We start from the raw sequence: 22186 nt of genomic DNA, 5'->3' as shown, positions 1-22186 counted from the left end.
GGGTAAGGTGTTGAGGTCTTCCCTTACAGGTCGGATAATTTTATAAACCAATACAACCTTCTTTTAGGGTCTTTTTCTCTGCCAGGCGACCCAAGGAGGCTTTGAACAGCAAAATACTGTGTGAGGATAATTTTCTTTCACTTACCTGAACCTCACATTGGCATTCCCGTTTTCTAGCTCACCACAACAACCGGCTTCTAGATAACTATCACATGAGTCTTGCCACTGACAAGACCACACTTTAGCCATGCATAGTTCGTTCACTCACCTTATAAGACGGTGGAATGACGACTGTTTTTGCAATAATATGCTAATATGACTCTACCCTGTACGTCTGTCTGTCTCCCCTTTTATGTTATATGTAGCAAAGCGAGAGGGAATCCCCTTCTCACCCATATAGCAACTTAGGGAGTGCTACACATAAAAACAAAAAACACTCACTGTAAATTAACCTTTTCAACTCCACACATACTCACTTGGTCCTGAGGAAAGCCTGTTTTAAATTAAGAAAGGCCAGGCTGAAACATGTAGACCACACAGGACACTGGAGGTCATAATCCATACTCCACCGTGTCCGTCTGCCTTTTAATATGCCAACAGAGACCCAGTTTATTAAAATAGTGTTTTTTACCCTCGGGTGCTGGGATTTTTGTATGGCTTTTTAATCTTCACCTTCACACTCACCACACTGCACACTCAGTAAATATACCAGCTCCGCAGTAATCTGGCGTCGAAGCACACCCGGGGCACGCTAGGTGCCACTGTGGTGGGCCCGATGATGAAGCATGCCACCAACTAGGTTGGTGGGTGAGGGCTTTCTAAAAACCTACTGGTTTTCCTTGACATACGTACTCCATTGAGTCTTCCCTGTAAAAAACCTAGCTAGTCTTTCTTGATTTTTGATATATAAAAGCGGGGATTCAGACTAGCTTACCTAGTCCTCCCTCTCTCCTTTGATTCAGTGAGTGACCTAGTAAAGAGGCACATCCGAAGGAAAGGGCAGTAGAGGTACAAAAAGCACTACAAACAAACGTGGGAAGAGTCTCTGAATCCGAGACCAAACCCTCCAACTAGGAAGTTAAGATAAGTACAGTGTCCGAACACTAAGAAAAAGAGCAGTCGCAAAACTGGGAAACCACCCCAGTAAGTAGAAGCAAAGAGGAACCTTATAGGTAAGTTAAAACGACTCAGAAAAGCTCCTTCATACATGGGGACACAGGTCCAGAACTTGCAACCTCGAAAAGAGGTGGCGACCCAAGAAACGGAAAGCCACGGCAACCGGCATGTATACAGACATGCAAAACATTGAAATGGAGTAGTTTCTTACCTGTAACTCCATTTCTGAAGTAGGGGTATCTCTGTGATAGTCATAATCTGTGAATAGTCCATGTGCGGGGACCCGGGAGCAATGAAAATAGTCTCTTAAGTCGTCTTCGTCTGTAGTCCTGCATAGACACTTAAGAGAAAATGAAAGACAGATAATGCAGCCTGACATTAACAAGGCTACATTGGCCAGCACTTCATCCTGAAGTGAAAAGGATAGCCAAATAATAATATTACATTTACACATTTTACAGAGATTCAACCACATAGAGAAACTCCCCTTCACAAAAATCCTTTGCATGATAGAGAGGAAGGGTTGGACAGACAAGCTTCATAGGCTGCCATTGTGTGTCTGGAAAATGGATACCGTGCCTTTAAGGAACCCTCCAGAGACCCTCGGTATCCCATGATGCACAGCCAAAGGCAAGTTACTTTCAGTTCTTTTTGAAGGTCTTGTAAAGCCAGGCCTGTAGCATCCAGGGAAAAAAAGTTTACTTTCACCGGGGAGGAGGGTGGGTCGCTTATGACTATCACAGAGATACAACAAAAAACACTACGGTGAGGTAGGGCCCAGGGGAATATTTAAAGACCTAGCTCCGGACACGTCCCCCACGAATGCGAAACAACAAAGAGGTGCCAGAGGGTCTATCAAAGAAATGAGGACTTACAGTGTATAAAGTACAAACAAGGAAACAGGGAACGCCTAGAGCTGACCTGTGAATTATGGTGTGTAATGACAACCTAGATAGATAGTCAGAATCACCCATCAGTCACCACTCTATACCGCCCTTCATCATTTGGGATATTTCCAACACCATCCATGCAGGTATGTATTACTCAGTAACAAAGAGACCTAGATGAAGTAAGGGCTCTTAACTGAGCAGACGGTGGTATTGTCGGCCACTCCTCTGGGCTAGTGAATGGTCAAAAAGTGTTGTGACTGGGGAAGTGCAGTGCTAAAAAATGTGAATAAGAAATGATAATAGTGTGTGTAACCAATATTGGATGAGGGAGCACAGAACAGACTTTATTCGGATGGTGCTCACTCCGCCAATGTTAAAAATTGTTAAAGACAGTTAGAGAAAATATACTGTCTAGAGGTGGGACTGTTTGTACTTTATACACTGTAAGTCCTCATTTCTTTGATAGACCCTCTGGCACCTCTTTGTTGTTTCTTTATCACAGAGATACCCCTACTACAGAACTGGAGTTACAGGTAAGAAACTACTCCTTCTGTAGTAGGGTATCTCTGTGTATAATCATAATCTGTGTATAGAATGGCAAGCCCAACCCAACAACCAAATCCAGCGGTGGAAGATAACTAAAAGAAAAATCCTTACTGAGCAAATAAATTCCTCAGCGAAGCCTGCCCAACTTGCGCATCTGTCCTGGCATCAGAATCCAGGCAATAATGCTTAGTAAAGGTGTGGACAGACTTCCACTTAGCCGCCCTACAGATGTCTGCAATGGGAACGTTACGTAGCAAAGCCGCTGTAGCTGCTTTGCTTCTAGTTGAATGAGCTTTAGGCTAACCCCCTAGAGCCTTGTTAGCCTACTGGTAACATAGTTGTATACAAGACACAATCCACCTAGATATGGACTGTTTGGAGGTGGCAAGCCAGTCCTGACTGAACCGTAATTCACAAACAACTGATCTGACCTACGAATGTCCTTGGTCTTATCTAAGTAGAATTTCAACACCCGCCTCACATCAAGTGAATGAAGGGACCTCTCGGCCGGAGAGGAGGGATGTTGAAAAAACATAGGTAACATGATAGTCTGGTTGACATGGAAATCAGATATCAGATAGGGAGAAATTTAGGGTGAGTCCTCATGACAACCTTGGAAGCATGAAATACCGTACAAGGCTCTTGACAACACAGAGCCTGAATCTCACTCACCCTGCGAGCTGATGTTATAGCCACAAGGAAAGCCGCCTTCCAGGACAAATGCTGCAGAGAAGCCTTATGAATAGGCTTAAAAGGCTCCTTCATCAGCCTTGACAGCACCACATTCAGCTCCCACGAAGGCGAATGACGCCTAACAGGGGGAAATACCTTCTTCAAACCCTCCAAAAAATCTTTAATTACAGGTATCTGGAAAAAGGATGTTTGTGAAGGGCATTTCCTATACACAGTTTATGCTGCGAGGTGAACCTTAATAGAATGGAAATTAAGGCCAGATTGAGCTAAATGCAAAAGGTATAAAAGGATGACATCTTCCTTGCAGGAGGTAGGATCAGCATTCTTGGACGTGCACCAATGCAGAACCTTTTTCACTTGTAGGCATAGGAGGTCCTGGTGGATGGCCTCTTAGCCTCCTTGAGAATTTCCACGCAGTTGTCAGGCAAGTTCAAGTGTCCATACTGTACTATCTCAGGAACCATGCCGCCAAACTCAATGATGAGAGGTTGGGGTGCACCATCTGCCCCCGAACTTCGTTAGAAGGTCCAGCCGACATGGAAGCCGCAGATGGGGTTGGAAAGACCGGTAGAGCAGGTCTGTGAACCACCACGGTCGAGGCCACTCTGGAGCAATGAGGATCATTCACGCTCTGAATTGAGACAGCTTGAGGAGCACTGCCGGAATCAGGGGAATAGGTGGAAAAGATTACAGAAAGCTGTTCGACCAGCTGATCCATAGCGCATTCCCCAGAGTCCCCGGTTGGTAAAACCTGGAGGCGAAGTCTTGGCATTTGCTGTTTTCCGCGGTGGCAACAGATCTATGTCTGGAGTGCCCCATCTTTCGAAGATGTTTCCTACCACCTCGTCGTTTAAGACCCACTCGTGGTTTTCCTGTATGAGCCTGCTGAGTGCGTCCGCCGGAGCATTCTGCACACCTGGTAGATGGGTAGCCGTTCTCGTCAGTCCTCTGGCTAGCAGCCAGTGCCAGATCGCCTGCGCTTCCTGAGATAGTGTGCGCTATCTCGAGCCCCCCTGCTTGTTGAGTTAATACATCGTGTTCAAATTGTCCGTCTGTACAAGCAGGGAGTTGGTCTGGAAGGACGGATGAAAGGCCTTCAGCGCCAAATGAACAGCTCTGAGTTCCAGGAAATTTAAATGATACTTGGACTCCGCCTGGGACCACGTCCCCTGAATTTGTAGACGGTCCGTATGCGCTCCCCAGCCCTGCAGAGAGGCATCTGTCATGATGGTCTGTATTGGAATGTCCTTGTGGAATGGAACCCCCTTGAGGAGATTCTCTGCTGAACACCACCACTTCAGGGACTGCTGAGCGTGCTGAGACAAGTTTGATCCTGTCCTCCCAGCTCCCTCGTTTCTGGTCCCATTGATCCTCCAGACATTCCTGCAGCGGCCTCATGTGGAGGTGGGCATGTGGTGTGAGGAATATGCAAGAAGCCATCGACCGCAGCAGAGAGGACACAGTCCTCACCGTCGTTTATGAAACGGACATGAAAGTCTGAGCCTTCCGAAGGATCGATAAGCGCCACCCCTCCGAAGGACACACGCTTGCTCTGAGAGTATCAATGGAGGCTCTAAGTACTGCAGACACTGAACAGGAGTCGGAACGGACTTGGACATGTTGATGTGCAGACCCAGTTGGTTCGACAGGACAACCGTCCTGTTGAAATGCAATTGCGCTTCCGGGAAGGTGGAGGCTTTGATCAACCAGTCGTCCAGGTACTAGTAGACAAACACCTTGTTCTTTCTCAGGTGCGCTGCCACCACTGCCATGCATTTCGAAAAAGTCCTGGGTGCAGACTTCAAAACAAACGGAGGCACGGCATACTGATAGTGGTTGTGCCGACTAGGAAGCGCAGGAACCTCTGATGTTTCTATGCAATGGGTACATGGAAATACGCATCCTGAAGATCTATTGCGCAAAGCCAGTCTACTCGATGTAGCTGAGGATAAATTTGGTGCAAGGACAGCATGCAAAACTTCTCCCTGCGAATCCATTTGTTTGCTTGTCGCAAATCCAGAATGGGCCTGAACTCGTTCTTGTCCTTTTTGCGCACAAGGAAGAACCTGGAGTATAGACTCTTTCCCCTTTGAGACAAAGGAACGCCTTCTATCGCCCTTTTTCTTAACAAGGTATCGGCCTCCGCTTGGAGTTCGCGCAGCAGGCAACGTGAGCGCACAGGAGTAATAGCTGGAGGAGGGCTGATCAAACGAAGACTGTATCCATTGCAAACAATATTCAGCACCCAATTGTCCTGAGTAATATTTCTCCACTCTTCCAAGTAATTCTGTATGCTTCCCCCCACTGGAGTGGGTAACAGAAGAGGGGGAAGTAATACCTCAGGGCTTAGACCCAGCCGGGCCCTTATTCCCTGAGGCACCCTGCTAGCCGCCTCTGCCCCTCTGACACTTCTGGAAGGGCTGCCTCTGATATTGTTGTTTTTGCTACTGCTGTTGCCCCGTTTGGCGACCTTGCCCGCGCTGGAATCGCTGGGAGGAATAGTGCCTCTGGTAGGGACAGAAAGACTTCCTCTGTTCCTTTGGCTTCTCCAAGCCCACAGCCTTCAGCGTCACAACTTCTGCCTTCATGAGGGCCGCATGGGTCCCGAAGAGGGTGGAACCAGAAAAGGGCAATCCGTTGTTGCGCCTCCGGCTTTAGGGAGGTAAGGCGCAACCAAGAATGGCGTCTCAAATTCACCCTGTGGAAGTACCCATGAGCAGCCAGGAGAGAGGTGTCTGCCGCCGTGGGATGATTTGGTTGGAAACCATCATGCCTTCATTAAAGACTTCTTGAAAATCTTCCCTTCTGTCTCTCTGGAGGAGTTCAATAAATTATTGTAGGGACTCCCATAATGAACGGTCATATCGACCCAAAAGACAGTTGAACTTGCTGCTTTCATGGAAGTGGCTGCCGTACTGCAGACCTTTCTTCCCGCTGAATCTATGTTACGGCTCTCCTTGTCCGGAGGGACTGTAGATGAAGGAGCAGTAGAATGCTGCTTCTTGGCCGCTGTCACGACGACCGAAACCGGTGCAGGATCCGTTCTCAGAAAGGTAGGGTCCGAATCTTGGGGCCTATACATGTTCTGAAGTCGAGGCAGGCACCAGGAACAGATCCATGGCCAGTTCCTCCAACCCTGGCACCAAAGGCAGTAAAGGACGAGAGAGGTGTCTACGCTGCAGAGTTTCGAAGATGACAGAGGTGGATGGGGTAGGCGCCATCAGTGCTATCCCCAGTTTTGCTGCTCCCCTCAGCAGTACGTCCTGAAACGTAACAATGTCATCCACTGGCGAAACTGTCGTAGGCAGAGAGTCCGACAATGTAGGTGGATACCTCCTGTCACTGGAAGAGTCAGTGTACCTTGTATGCCTGGAAGGCGACCTTTCTCTACGACGACTATGTCGTGATCTGGTCGAAGATCTGCACCCACTGCGAGGGCGGTGTCCCATCTGGATCTTGGTCTCCTGGGCGCTGCCGGGACCACCAGCACAGGCGGTTGCTGCAGAATCAAAGGCCTCAGTTGCGGTGGTGGAGGAGGTGGAGGAGGAGGCGGAGGAGGTAGTTGAAGAAGAGGAGGAGGAGGCGGCGTAGGTGTTCTAGGCCGTGAAGGTGAGTAGGTCCTGGAGTAGTCAGAGTCCGGAGACCTAATTACTCTCCTCTTCTTATGAGCAGGCCTCGGGGAGGGTGCTCTGGAGGTCGACTTCCCTGATGAGGAGCGCCGCCACAACCGGGTACTCTCAGATGTGGAAATGGTAACCAGAGAGGATGAACTTCCACTAGACACTGTTCTGGGCGTTGACTTTCTCTTTGACGTCGATCGTCTCCTTGACGTCGATCGTCTCCTTGACGTCGATCGTCTCCTTGACGTCGATCTTCTCCTTGACGTCGACCTTCTCCTTGACGTCTACCTTCTCCTTGACGTCGACCTTCTCCTTGACGTCGACCTTCTCCTTGACGTCGACCTTCTCCTTGACGTCGACCTTCTCCTTGACGTCGACCTTCTCCTTGACGTCGACCTTCTCCTTGACGTCGACCTTCTCCTTGACGTCGACCTTCTCCTTGACGTCGACCTTCTCCTTGACGTCGACCTTCGCGTCGACGGCGAACGACGGTGTCGCCTCGACGGTGAGCGTCGATGCCTTCGGGACTCAGTACGAAGACGATGGTGTGTTTACGTCGTCTGTGAAGTCCTCGTCGTCGACCTCGTCTGAGGTCTCAACGTCCTTCCCCTCTACGCCGAGCGTCGACGTCGCTTCGACCCAGAGCCCTGGGTCGACGGGGAGCATATAGTAGTCATACCTCTCGACGCCGACGTCGACCGCAAACGGTACCGTTTCTAGGCCTTTTCTTGACTGGTGAGCCCCCCAGAGGCCACTGCACGGGCAGAGGAAGAAGCAAGAGTCCCTCCATGCCCAGAGGTTCCACCTGAATCCTGATGTCTTCTCTGCTCCAGGCCTTAAAGATGGCTCTTCTCCCTGTCACGGAGGGTCCTCCTGGAGAAAGAGTGACCTATATCACAGGAATCAGGAACATGTGTTGATGGAAGACAGAGTATGCATACTTTGTGTGGGTCTGACTTGGCCTTTTTCCTACCACACTCAGGGCTCTTGTTGAATAAAGCTGGCATTTCGACAAGAAAAAGGTGGTCTAGCAGATCAAAAAAAGAAGCAAATGGAAGAAAAAGTCCCCAGACATCGAGTGAAACACTAATTAGATCAAAAAAGCTACAAAAATTGAAGTAATACCAATAAAGGTAGAGCTCAATGCTCCAGGGTCCTGCTAGCAGGAGCGAGAAAAAAGAACTGAAAGTAACTTGCCTTTGGCTGTGCATCATGGGATATCGAGGGTCTCTGGAGGGTTCCTTAAAGGCACGTAATCCCTTTTCCAGACACATAATGGCAGCCTATGAGGCTTGTCTGTCCAACCCTTCCTCTCTATCATGCAAAGGATTTTTGTGAAGGGGAGGTTCTCTATGTGTGGTGAAACTCAGTAAAATGTGTAAATGTAATAATATTATTTGGCTATTCTTTTCACTTCAAGATGAAGTGCTGGCCAATGTATTCTTGTTAATGTCAGGCTGCATTATTTGTCTTTCATTTTCTCTTAAGTTTCTATGCAGGACTGCAGAAGAAGACGACTTTAGAGACTATTTTGATTGCTCTGGGGTCCCCTCACATGGGTGGAAATATTCACAGATTAGGACTATACACTGAGATCCCCTACTACAGAACTGTAGAGAGAACTAGCCAGGAGCATGAACATGTCCATACTAGATCATACCCAGCACAGTAAGGGCAGGCATGAGCCAATTAGAAGAGGGGATCATGAAAAAACAGAGAACACTGTATAATAGACCACTAAGGGCGCACGGAGCATACAGGTTTCCCAGGCCCTTTTTAGGCAAGCAAAGCTATTTAATAGCATACAAGTACCCCACATGGAGTAAGCACATCCCAACATCGGGGAACACCTCTTAGGGCAAGAAAGCCAAGCTAAAGAGCGCAGTAACAAACTGAACCCATGAACATGAGCCCCGAGCCCCATGACATTACCGAGCTGAGCCACTGGCTCAATATCACAGTCAGAGGACCAGGCCCAGTAACCCGTGGAACACTGCCACAGCAGGTCGACAGGTAATTTCCCTTGTAGAAAAGAAAACATAAGGCTCACAGCCCATGCTAAACCTAGAACGCATTGAGGGATGCGAAATGAAAAAGTACCACCAGGAGAAACAGGTCCAAGAGGACCTAAGTGGGAGGACGAAAGCCCGCAAGGAGCCGTTGAACCGCCGACTCGGCATGATCATCAAATAACAAAACCTCATCAAAGCGTAAGTCAACCAGTCGTTCCAATTATTTTTAGGGAAGATGCTATCTCTCAACCAAGAGTGGCGCCTTAAGGCAATAGAACCCGCCATAGCCCGGCCTAAAGAATCCTCTGTATCTAGGACTGACATATTGTGAATTTGGCGAGATTGCGGCCATCCCAAAAGGTGGTAGGAAGCAAAGACTCTGCCGAGACCCACAGGGAAGAGGTAGCCAGAGGCAAAACACACACTGTATTTAAAGACCGCAGGGCTGCACTAGTGGATGCAAAGATGTTCCTACCCATGACTCAAGCCACCTTGACTCCCGAGAGGGAGGAAGCGTTAGAGGTGGCAAGGAGGGGAAAGCAGTCTGCAACACAAACCCCTGCACATCAGGATATACAAAGAGGCACACAGGGTCGCGTGGAGCTGGACGGTGGTGGTGCAAAAGTCAATGGGTCACCGGAAGCAGGCCGGACCCAGGCATCCAAGAGGGCATCATAAAGGGAAGCCTCAAAGGGCAGAGCGGCTCTACATTGCCGGACCCACAGTGAAGGACCTCAAGCAAGGGGTCCTCAGACAAAGAGGTAGAAGGGGGTTGCATATTTAAAATGCGCGAGGGCAATGAGACCACTCTCAAAAAGGGTGCACCAGCCTTGGTAGCCATCCTTGGAGGGGACAACAGCTCATCTGTGGGGGAGGGTTGTAAGCTAACCCTCCCCCAACACTGAGGGTGCGACCAATGCCCCATGTAAGGGAGCCCCATTAAAGAATGAGGATCCTGCCGGAGCGCCTGGGGAGGGGAAGAGCCTGCAAGCTCTGGGAGTCCCTGAGGAGGCTCCACAAATTCCAAGCAGGGCACCGTGAACAGTACCTTAGGCGACACCGGGTGAGAGAGCGGCACCAAACTTTCGCCAGAGGCCTCCAGAGAAGAGTCTAGAACTCGGTGTCAACAAAGTGCTAAACGACGCGTGTCGGCGTCGATCGTGCATCGTCCAGGACAAGCTCCGATTCAGGAGAAAGGAGCGGAGCCGAGGAGGCGATCGACCCCGGCTCTGGACAGGCGGCCGCCTGCCCGGAAGCCCGGGGTTTGCCCAAGCCAGGGCTATGAGCACCGGCAACCACCTGCGGCGCCACAGGGAGCCAACCGGGGCTATGCGACACGGCAGAGGTGCCGTGGGTCTTATACGGGGACCCAGCTGAGCCGCGGCCTGACGACTCCACATGGACCGAAGAGGGAGACCCGACCAGGACGTGCCCTAACGATACCACATCTCTGGCGTTCCCAGGGAGCAAAGGCACAATAGGCGCCGGGGGGTGAACCCACCGGCGAGTCAGTCGGGAACCCCACAAGAAGGGGAGGCCCCAAGGACGCCTCAGGAACGGGAGAGGACCCCAGGAAGGCCTGGAAAGCCGTAGCATATGCCTCCATCTGGGTCCGCGTCGCCCCAGCACCCTGAAAGGGCGGATAAGGGGAGGAGGACTGTCGGGAGTGCACGTCCGGAACGTTCCGGGAACCAGTGCCCCTGACAACATAAGAAGGGGAAGTCCAAGACCTCGGCGACAAGCGCCTGGAATTACCAAGTGGTGAACGAAGGCCCCGGACCCCAGAGGGCGATCGGCAGCGAAACGGACTGTAGAGGGACCTGCCATGGTCGTAGAGGCCGGGGGAACGAGACGACTCTGACAGGGACAGCTTTGCCGATAGAAGCTTCATACGGCGCTCCCACCGAGACTTCCGTTTTAGGCGTTGGTAGGCTTCGCAGTCCGTGGAGTCATGGTGCTTGCCCAGACACCACATACAAATAAGATGCGGGTCCGTTGCGGACATCTGTCGCAAACAGGAATTACAAGTTTTAAAGCCGGAAGGCATCGCACACTGTCCCTGAAAACAGGCCAGAGGAACCGCTCACTCCGGATTCGCGTTGCACGCGGAAAAGAAGGGAAACTGACGTCCGTGCACCGAGAGGGACTTATATGACCTCGCTGATGTCACGTACGTGGACGACGTCAGGGCGGGGTCGTGTGGCGCCGTCCCCGTGGCGCAGAGGTGCTGCTGCAAAAAAAAATTCCAGATCCAGTCTGACGCCTGGGGATATTCTAAGTTGGGGAATCTGCGGCTAGATGTCTCTATCAGATATAGGTCTTCAGGCTGAAACATGTTGGTCCTTTGCTAACACACTCCTAATCGAGATATCAGTGTCATTAAGCTATTTGCTTTTTAATCCTGACACTGGGTAGCTAAATAAAGTTGCTACTAAGCTAAACCTGTAGCCAGTTTTAATTCACATCCACACCAGCACTGCACCTTGCTTTCATATCACGCTCATTAAGGGTTTTAGTACACCCGCCTTACCATAACTGAAAAACATCCGAGCTCCTCCACCGTAGAGAGGCGGTTGTAGCCCGTATAGAGACTAGGTCCTCTACGCGAGGAGGCACCCCTATGATGAAGCATGACACCTTTGGTGTGTGAGGGGAACCGTCCTAAAAGGGACTTCCCCCTTTTGTTTGGTCTAGTGGACGCTGTTAGAATTCTGACCTCTCTATGATTTCCTGGACCCGTAGCTTTATTGTGAAATAGGTCCAGTGGTGAAGCAGGGTGAAAGAGAGTAGGAAAGGATCATCATGTTTATCTCAAGATGTTTCAAAGTAGATTAACATATCTACTTTGTCATAGAGCATGAGGTTTGGATTGTGTATCTGGCAGTGAGAAGAGATTTTGTATGGGGTAACATGTTCATAGTATGCACCACCTATAAATCCATAAAATAATTGTCTGGTAAAAAAGGTGTTGGATTTGAATTGAGTATAATCTGTAGGTAGGTGGTTGCACTGTAAGGGTTCAGCTATAAAGTAAAATAAATACTTGAGCCAGAAACTGCATGGCAGACTGTTCATAGAAATTAGTGAAGAGTAGTAAGGATAGGGAAGGTCTTGAAGAGCTAGTAGTGTTAGAGGGAGTTGAAGATGATTTGGTGTTTGTGAGGTGTTAGATGGCATTGTAGGTGAAGAAGTGTGGAGAAGCATGATCAGTTAGGAAGGGCATAGTTCTTCAGGAAGTCTTAGGTAAAGTAAAAGATTAATGGAAGAGTAAGAGGACATGTAGCAGTGATTGTTCTGAGTAATGTGGAGTATGAATTGAGCTGTCAGAAGGACTAGTATTTAGAGGGAGTAAGTTAATACCTCTTGTGAAGGTCAAAGATGTGTTGATAAAGAGAGCACATTAAGGGCATATGGGTATCTGTAAGACAAAGCAAATGCTGAATCTACATTACTAGTGATGGGGCCTCAATGAGCAAGTAGCGAGAAATGTATGAACTGCGAGGAGGCAAACAAGGATGCAAGACTAGTGTACAACCTTTGGTTGCGATGAGGCTTGCAGAAGCAACATAGGACTGAGTTGCATTAGATGTGTCTGCTCAATTCAAGGTGATAGCATGGTTTGTTATGTAATTGTGTATATATGTCCTTAAGATAGACAAAACAGAGATCGCAAGCCAGGCAGACAACTTTAATATAACTAGATAATTCGACAAATTGTTCAGCCGTGAGGTGTTTCGATGGACCCTGCTGACTGATAATTGGGGTACAATCAGTATTACGTGAAATGGAATGCATATTGGAAGACAGGACCAGTCACAATAAATGTACTGTGTACCACCCAGAATGTAATGGTATGGTTGAGCATATGAGTAGAGTTATAAAAGAGGTCATCCAAGTAGCCAAAGTAAACAACAAAAAGTGGCAGGTGAAGGTGTTGAAGAAGATTGACAAGTATACGTTCACCACTCATCAAGTCACAGGTATAATGTTATTTGAGTTGTTTGAGGGTAGAAGAATAGGAGGAAGACAAAGGGTGTGGTCAAAACGGGAGCGGTGAGGAAAAGTCAAAAACATGTTCATGAGGCACAATTATAAGGGATTCAGGAGGATTTGGTGTATTATTTGGCATGGTTAGGTAGCCTTACTGTGGAATACACTAGCAGAAAATGACTTTGGTCCAGTCAGGCACGTTTGAACAACCATAAGTAGCTATGTCTTTCAAAAAACAAAGTTTGCACAACTGAAGTTAGTGGAAAGCTTGTTATGTAAAAAATTAAAGTATGGTTGCTCTTCAAAAAAAAAAATGAAGTTAGTGTAAAGCATTTAACAGAACCAAACAACGAAATAAGAAAGTCACACAACACAAAAAAAAACGACACCAATTTATAACAATAGAGAATATTTTTATGAATTTTTAAAGTCCGTGTTGAGCAAAAACCACCAGAGGGACCTGGAGATAGATTTTTAAAGGTTTCATCACTCTTAATTTCAACCACAACCAAGCACTGGTCAACATAAAGTTTGTAAACTTTTCAAAAGTTTCGAAGAGTTAGTTTGGCTTCTCCAGCCTGGTTTGGGCAACCAAAACCGACAGGGAGAAGGTCTATGGGGCCAGACGGGTAGATTTGGACAGTTACCTGGCACTAGGGCATTTTCCAGTCCAGTTCCAGTCTTTCCAGCGCAACCGCCATGGACGATAATGGAGTGGTCCTGATGATGGGGATGCAGGATGAAAAGATGCTCAAGGATGCTCTGGTTGCTTTGTGGTCGAGAGGGGTGCCATTGTGGTATTCTTTGGTCCACAGGTGATGTGGGGTGACTCTTGCCACAGAGGTCGGGGTCCCACGAAGTTCTCTTCAAGACAGTAGAAGACAGCAAACCAATGGGAAGCATATAAGTCCGTTTTTCGAGGCCAGGCCATTTCATTAATTGCTGGCCACAAAAAAGAAAAACAGAAACAAATAGAAGCCCTAGAGCGGGAAGTGGGCCAAGCGGAGGCAACTCACGCCTTGAATCCTAATGCAGCCAATGCCTACAAACTAAACTAGGATCCTAGGTCCTAGGATACTTGATTCCGGTCCAGGGAAAACATGGCTTGGCAGTTCTAGTTGGACTTTTCCCATGAGGCACAGGGTCAAGACTGATTTGCATATGGCCATGTCTGAACTGAGGTGGCTTGGTGAGCAAAATAACAATGGATTAAACCCAGATCTGTGACTGGGGGTGAATGTTTTGCCATTGTGCAACATTCCGTCCATCATCTTGTTTGTTTTGCTGCTCTACAAACTAAACTTGACAAAAAAGGAATATAGAGACTATGGGCCAGATGTAGGTAATCCCAGATTACTGATTCTTAAATACCGAATCATACCGATTCGGTATTTAGTAACAGGCAAATGGGATGTAGGTATTTTTTCTTAAAAAATTACCGAATCGGTAAGTTTCGGTAATTACCGAATCGGTATTTACCGATTCGGTAATTGCCATTCATTCCCATGGGCCTGGAGGCCCATAGGAATGAATATCAATTATCTTGCCAAATTGGTTCACCCAGACCAATCTGGATTCATGCCGGGAAGGAATACAGCACTCAATCTGAGACGACTCCATAGCATAATAGCTTGCATACCCACTATCCAAGTCATCCTTTCCTTAGACGCACGTATAGCCTTCAATATGGCTGTGTGGCCCTTCCTCTTTCCCGTCCTTAAGCATATGGGCTTTGGTCCTAAATTTTGTGCATGGGTTCAGTTGCTTTACACAAAACCCTTAGCACATGTGGTAGTAAATAGCCGAATCTCAGCTGACTTCCCCTTGGAAGCGGAACGCATCAAGGATGCCCCCTATCACGGCTCTAATTCACCCTAGTGCTAGAGCCGCTGGCAGCATGGATAAGGAGAGACCCAGTCATTAGTTGGCTCCGGTGGTCAGAGGGCTGGAAAGACCGCATATCCCTATATGCGGATGATGTGTCACTATACTTAGCATCCCCCAGGCGCTCACTTAACAAGCTCCTAGACATTTGTGAGGTATATGGTAGATTCTCCGGATATAAGATCAATTGGACTAAATCGATTCTATATGTCTTACACGGTCCCCCACCGCGGCTACCGACGGGATGTAAGGTGCAAATCGTAGAAGGAAGTTTTAAATACCTGGGAATCTACATTACACCACTACCGGTGGAATTTATGGAAAAAAAATCTTCTAGCGCCCTTGAGAAGGCTCCGCCGAGATACAAAACATTGACAATCCCAACCCTTGACATTGCTCGGAAGAGTTGCAGTTTTCAAGATGATAGCGCTCCCCAGATTCCTCTATGCCTTGCACAATACCCCATTCCTGGTCCCCTTAACATATTTGAAAGCGATTGAAGCAGAAGTGTGTAACCTTCTTTTTGATGGGAAACCAGTCCGAATAGCCATGCATAAATTGGTAAAGGGATGGTATGACAGCGGAATTGCCTTCCCGAATATACAAACATTCTATTGCGCCTCCCAGCTGATCGTGCTCAATCAGTGGATTCACGTCCCCCAAAAAGAACCGGCATTCCGTTCAGACAGATGCAGCCTGGGAATGGGAGGAGTAATGCGAGCACTCTATAATAAAACCCAAAAGACAGCACTAATGGGACCAACTGCACACAAAGTTCAAATCTGGAACATATCACTCAGAAAACTAGGATGGGACGGCATCATAACAGAAATGACTGCTTTAAGACACCCAAAGATTAGGCATGCTCAGTACCAGCAAAGGTTTTAAACAATGGCACTCGTTAGGAATCTCAGAAGTGGATGATCTCTGGAGTAAAGGAGAGGTTGTTGCCTTTACTCAACTCCAAGATCAGTACAAGATAGCGCCCACGGAAATATTTAGATATACTCAGATTAGACATGCACTCACGACAGCCATTCTATCAGGCACCATACTCCCAGAGGCATCCCCATTAGAGGATAGGCTCCTAACCGAGTATATGAACAAGAAAGCCATTTCTCCAACCTACCGTAAGATCATCAACAACCAACCGGACCCCACAAAAACTCTCCGTGAAAAATATCAGGCCGAGGTGAGAGTCTGAATGGCGTGTGAAGCACAAATGTATGACAATCATTTGTTTTTGTAACCGCATCTCTACAAGTTAAACATGTAATTAATAATTTATTTATTTTTAAAAGACATTAGAAGACCAGCTGAGACTGGGCTACCAGTTTATGAGTACAGCAGTTGGAGTGAAATCCTTTAGTGGGGGCTAGTGTCACTCTTGGGTGACCAATTTTGACTTTGACAACATTCCAGAGTCCGGCTGACTCGGTTGCAACTTTTTCCATTTGAGGAATGGTCTCTTGGGATGCTCAGCTGCAGTTAGCGGCGATTTCATGGAAGTGGCTACTAACTTGCCTGTTTGAGCTTCCTCAGATCTTTTGGCCCTGGACCGGGTTCTAGGGGATCAGCTCACTAATTCTTGAAGTCACTGCTTGGTCTGGGGATCGACTTTCCCCGTGCCAGGAGCCACAGGTACAGTCCCAAATTCGCTAGCCCAAAGTGCAGCAGGTGCGGTCCAGCAGATGGAGCAGCCTGCAGTCTCTCTTAGTGCAGTCCAGGGGCAACACGGCAGTGCTTCTTCGGTCTTTGTTTCAGTATTGATGTGATCTGGCCAAGGGTGCCATAGTCAGCCCAGGAAAATGCCCCAAGCCAAAAGGGTAGAAGGTTACCTCCCTTCTGGTGATGACTTTCTGGCAATGTGTGGCACCTAACAATCCCAGAGTGCACTATTATGCCTACTTATTAGATGTCAACACCCATCCTTAGCTGTTAGAAGCTTGGTAACCGATCCAAGAGGTGTGGCTACCTGTGGGCTACACACCCATGGGAAAAACGGTCTGGCCACTTGTTTTTCCTCTGTTCCTTTCTCCAGCCGTTCTGCCCTAACAAAGGGCAGCCTCTCTGGAGTGCTATCGCCATTTGCTCACCAAAGGCTGCTTCACCTTTGAAGCTCACCTTTTTAGCAAACACCCCGAGTGGCTTTCTGCAAGGGGGAGGTGACACCTCTACCTGAAGCGTGGGTCTATTGTTTTCCAGCCTGGGAGTCATTCACACTACTCATCTAGCGGGCAGAATGATGTCTGTGGGCCAGTGCCCACGTGAAGCTACTTGACCAGCTGGGTCAAAGAGTGGCAACTTTCTAAAAGTTGCTTTACTTTAATAGTGACATTAAATTCAACCTGGGCATCAGGTCAGGTTTAATGCCACAATTAATTTGATACCACACAGTACCCAATTAAGTAGCCCCATTCAGAAGTAAGTTAGCCAGGCTGCGGTGCCAGCTGATTGCCTTGTATTAGCCAATGGGCCTACTAACTATTCCGTTGAAAAATAACAATTTAAGGGGTTTTGCTGCAAGGAGATATATAAGCATACATGTCCCACTTAACAATATACAACTCCCTGACTCAGGGCTCTCTGGGTTTTCCTTAGGGGAGACTTACACATATGGTTAAGGAAGTGGTGGCTTTGCCATTGGTTTGAATCGTAAAGTCGAACTAGCTGTGTAAATACTGATCTTCCAGTCTGCAGTGGCAGGCTGGGAGCCGTTTTGTACTTTGTCACACACTGGGTGGAACAATCAGTGCTGCAGCCTTGGGTGGACACTCTGCCTTATAAGACTTTGGTACCCTTGGCACCATATACCAGGGACTTATAAGTAAGTCAGTACTTCGATTGGGGAAATCCAATTCGACATATACTTTGTAAGGGGTTAGAACACTGGCACTGAGGTCTGGCTAGCAGGTCTCCGTGCACTCTGAGTCAAAAAACCAGAAGCATCACTATAAGAATAAGCTTGACTTCATCGAATATATCAAGCTTTCCACATTGTTCCTGTGAGGTGTTGAGTATTCTTCACTGTTGTATCTGGATAGCAGGACCTTTGAATTTACAAGGTGCCGCTGAATAGCTGGGGCCATGGCTACTCTCTAGCCAGCACTGTCAATTTGCTTTCTTTCCTTATGAGTAGGAGGGGCATCCCCAGTGTCGTGCTTAAAAGGCTCTTTCCTGGCTGTATGCATTAGCAGACACAAGTTGAAATACAATACATCAGAGGGTAAGACTTAGGGTAAATTGTGCAGAGTCAAACCAAATGATTCAAAACAATGTCCATTTTATTATAGTTGAGCATTTCTGAACCATTTAAATAATTTGAGTTTATGCATATTTCATTTAAACTAAATATTTTAAACTATTCTTATAAAAAACCTTCAAAGAGGCCAGCATCTCAGAGACTGATCTTTTGGAGTGCAAAGATCTTGTGATCAGTTTTGTTTAGGTACATCCTGGGCAAATGGCACCCTGCGGTGGAACTTGTGGCAGCCTTGGAAGTTGTTCTTCACGAACAGCAGCAACTGCATGTTTCAATGTAACCTGTACCAAAGTGCCCTTCCCTGATTTAGGAATTATCGTGGGCTCCGATTCTTAGGGTAATTTCCTTATCAGGAACATTGTCTTTCTAAGATACAGTCGAAACGGATCTAATGACAAATAGTGTCTTCCTCAGAAATAGATCTAGAGATAGATGCGGTCTTCCTCGGTCATATAAAATAGATCTGGAGAGAGATGCGGTCTTCCTCAGTGATATAAAATAGATCTGAGAGAGATGCAGTCTTCCTCAGAGATATAAAATAGATCTGGCGAGAGATGCGGTCTTCCTCAGAGATATAAAATAGATCTGGAGAGAGATGCGGTCTTCCTCAGTGATATAAAATAGATTTGGAGAGAGAAGCAGTCTTCCTCAGAGATATTAAATAGATCTGGCGAGAGATGCGGTCTTCTACAGAGATATAGAACAGATCTGGAGTGAGATGCGGTCTTCCTCAGATACCAATGGAAACAGATCTCGAGGTCTAGAGAAAAAGATCATCTCAAGATGGAAATTTAGCGATCGTATGTCTGCTTTTGCACACTAAAAAGTAGGACTTGGTTTCTACGTGTAGTTTAGTTGCTGTGCATCACGTCCTCTTACACAGCATGCCACGTTCATAGTATGTTTATTTTAATCCTGTATTCTGAAGTGAGCAAATGGAGTCATATTCACACAATAGTTGTGAGGTATTGTTTTCGACCATCAATTGAGAGATCTTTGGAGCTGAATTCTTAATTCTTCGCAGTTTTCAAATCTATTTTTGGATACACCAGTGGAGATGCTACTGTGATGGTATCAGTAATTGGTTCTTTGTGGTGGCTGAAATATAAAAGGGAATAGCCTTGTCAGCACATGTGATTGGATATTTGTTCCCTTTAAATCCAACATTTTGCACTTACTTTGAGTTGTGCATACAGTGTATGGGGTTATCCCAAAGGACCAGGCTCATGAGGAAGGTTGTAGCTGCCTCCACCACTATTAGCATTACCTATGTGTTTGGCCAGTTCAGGAACATTAACAGTTTTCGGAATCTAGAGGTGGGCCAGGAATACTGAGATATTGGTGGAATACCTAGGTCTGTTTTCCGGTTGGTGGTGTCACTGAGGATGGAGTTGTTTAATCACTTGGGCCACTGGTTCAACATACATGGTAAAGGGCTGGGGTACAGTGATGAATTCTAACAATCCAAAAGCAACCTGAATAATGGGTGGGATGAGCCTATGCAGATCTCTGGTTGCAATATTGAGGAAGATTTCTATTAATTCCACAACAAGGCCCTAGATTAAAGTCTAATAATTCATTAGAAATCTGAAGTTTAATAACAATATAAGATGTGGACATGTCAAATAAATTATGGCAGCTTGCTTTCTCACTCGGAGGAGGTTGTGAGATCACCTCAGACGTCTACTAGTACAACTTCTGGAAAAAGTGTTCCGTACAAAACCACAGCAGTACAGAGGTATACAAAGAAAGTTATCTGTGGAAGGTTGATGCTGCAAAAATATGTTATTGAACAAAAAGAAACCCCCTTAACACCTCTTTCATTAAATTTTTTAATCTCTACTCCGTCCAACATTCCTCCCCCACCCCTATCTCCTTTCCTCTTTCTTAACTCTACTCAAGGACCATTAATTAGCTGTACGACATCTTCCAAACTCTCACCTCATTACCTTTTTATGAACTCTTCTCTTTCTCTGGTGGCCATTTCGTCTCTACAAGCTAATTTCTTTCACGTACGCCTGATTTTTTCGTGCCTCTGTTCCTGGTCCACCTGTGGTCTTTACTTCACTACCCACCTCCAATTTCCAGATTCTTTCTTACCTCTCATTCACTTCCTTCAGCTTCTTAAGCTGGGTTGCTTGGCACTCAGTCGCCACTTCCCTCAGCTTCTGTACGATCTGTCCGGAGAGTGGAAGTGGTGAGAAAAGAAATTAAGACAGGGAAGTGTTACACCAGGTAGTTCACAGTGCTTCACAACAACGGCTCTCCAAACCCTCTGCAGATCATTATAGATCTTTTTGTCTCAAAGCTTCAACCCATTGCAGTTGATTTCTACAAAGTGAGCTGACTTATGAAATGATTCAGTGCACCTTTTGCTAAAGGCAGGCCGTGATTTATTGGACTGGATGAAGTGAATGGCTACTGCAACTGGGACTACAAGTAAAATACCAATGTATGAATACTACGGCTTAGCACCAAATTCGTCAGTCTGCTCTTAATGTGCAATGCATTGACACAAGTAAACTGTCAATCATGGCTTTAACAGCTTGGAAAGGCAGTGACCACATTCTCACACACACTCTCAGTTCACCGGTTGACTGTCTTTCTGGTGCTCTCTGCTCTTGCGCTCACAGTACCCTCCTAGGTCTATGTCACACACACAAGGATCCATCTCACCCTCACTTACTTTACCCCCATGCCCTTCAACCAGGCACTCTTCAGTACGGTTCCGGTGACTGCACGAACTGCCCTGCAGTCACGTTCACACCACTCGCTCTCCCATTCACACTAGTCATCGACTCCCGACTCCATGTCTCCTTTCCATCACATCCATCTCCTTGTCCCATATCAGAAATGCAAACACTAATAAGAAACTGGGGTGAGTGCGCCACCTCACTTTGGTCATTCTCTAATGGTGAGCGTCGTAGGAGTTTGTGTGGCACTGGAAGCATCTTGAGAAAACTCCTTTTGACTGCTTCAAGATTGGGAAGACTTTCATGGAATCTAGGTGTGTCAAGAACTGCTAACAAAAACTATGACATTAGAAGATCCATGTTAAAACAGGGCTAAAAAGCTCTTACGTGAACCTCAGCATGAAAAGCCCTACGTGACATAGTTAATAGATTACAAATCAGGAAACCCAATTTCTAACTAAGATACTAAACGATGCATGCAAGTGTGGTTGTATAGCAAAAAATGTGTTTACACCCAATAGAACCGCACTCTTAATTCTGATTTTGTTCGTTTTTTTCCCAGTCCTAGATACAACTTACCATTTTGTCTTTTGTGTTAAATTTCACCCTCCTTTTTTATTGGCTGAGTCGTACAGTAAGAAATACTGGTTTGATCCACTTTTTTATTTAGGTATGCATTTATTTATTTTATTACGCACTAACTTCCACAGAAGTAAGCGCAAAATACAATAATAGAATTACTTTCATATATACATGTCACAATAAAATTTACATTTGCTGCACCTTGAATCAGACTAACATAGACCAGAGGCAGGAAGGGGCACAAAAACTACTTACCTGGTCCAGAAATTCAAGCTTCTTTTCCCTCTCGATGTTATGCTGCTGCTCTCGCAATTGCAACAGCTCCCGCATCTGCCCTTCCTGCAGCTGCAACTTCCTCTGGCTGAGCTCCCGCTGCAAGCTGTCCAGCTCCTTCAACATGTCCTCCGAGGAGCTGTTTAACCTGGAGTGGAGTTGGGTGTAAAGGGTATGTGTTCAAGAGCTGTGCTCACAGATGCTGATTTGTAAAGTTGGTTGGAAGGTGTCCTCTGACACTTAGCTATAACCCAAGGCCTAAAGGAGGCTCTCACATGCTGTCTTGGAAAGCACACAGGAGAACCAGAATGGTTGCTAACGGTACCTGAAAACCGCTATCCTGCATGTGCACCCTATCTGCTGTAAGTCTCATAAAAGTATACAAAAAAATATGGGTGGAATGCTTGAGTTAATCTCAGCCACTGGTAATTAATTGCTCAGGACTGCAGCCCAGTTCAGGCTGGACTGTTACTAGTGGAGCAGGGTCAAGAATAATTTACATATAGCTTCGCCCAACCTGAGGTGGCATGGTGTAAAGAAATACTGATGGATTTGGATGCGGCCTCATGTAATGGCCAGTGTCAGTCTGAGATTAACTCAAGATTCCAGCCATCACGCTTTTGAA

At 46.8% G+C, this 22186-nt stretch overlaps 1 protein-coding gene across 1 annotated transcript in view; it reads right to left on the bottom strand.

Moving 5' to 3' along the window:
- LOC147663541 (1-phosphatidylinositol 4,5-bisphosphate phosphodiesterase beta-3-like) overlaps window positions 1-22186 on the bottom strand; it is a 192045-nt gene that overhangs the window by 30659 nt on the left and 139200 nt on the right. The window contains exons 17-18 of the mRNA XM_086950377.1: window positions 21544-21709; window positions 20114-20190 (exon numbers count right to left, since the gene is read on the bottom strand). Coding sequence (XP_086806503.1) covers window positions 20114-20190; window positions 21544-21709 — 243 coding nt within the window. The remainder of the gene's footprint in view (window positions 1-20113; window positions 20191-21543; window positions 21710-22186) is intronic.

The sequence above is a fragment of the Lissotriton vulgaris genome, unplaced genomic scaffold (genome assembly GCF_964263255.1).
Source record: "Lissotriton vulgaris unplaced genomic scaffold, aLisVul1.2 SCAFFOLD_958, whole genome shotgun sequence".
NCBI classification, from domain to species: domain Eukaryota; kingdom Metazoa; phylum Chordata; class Amphibia; order Caudata; family Salamandridae; genus Lissotriton; species Lissotriton vulgaris.
This window is presented reverse-complemented; position numbering and strand designations above follow the sequence as displayed.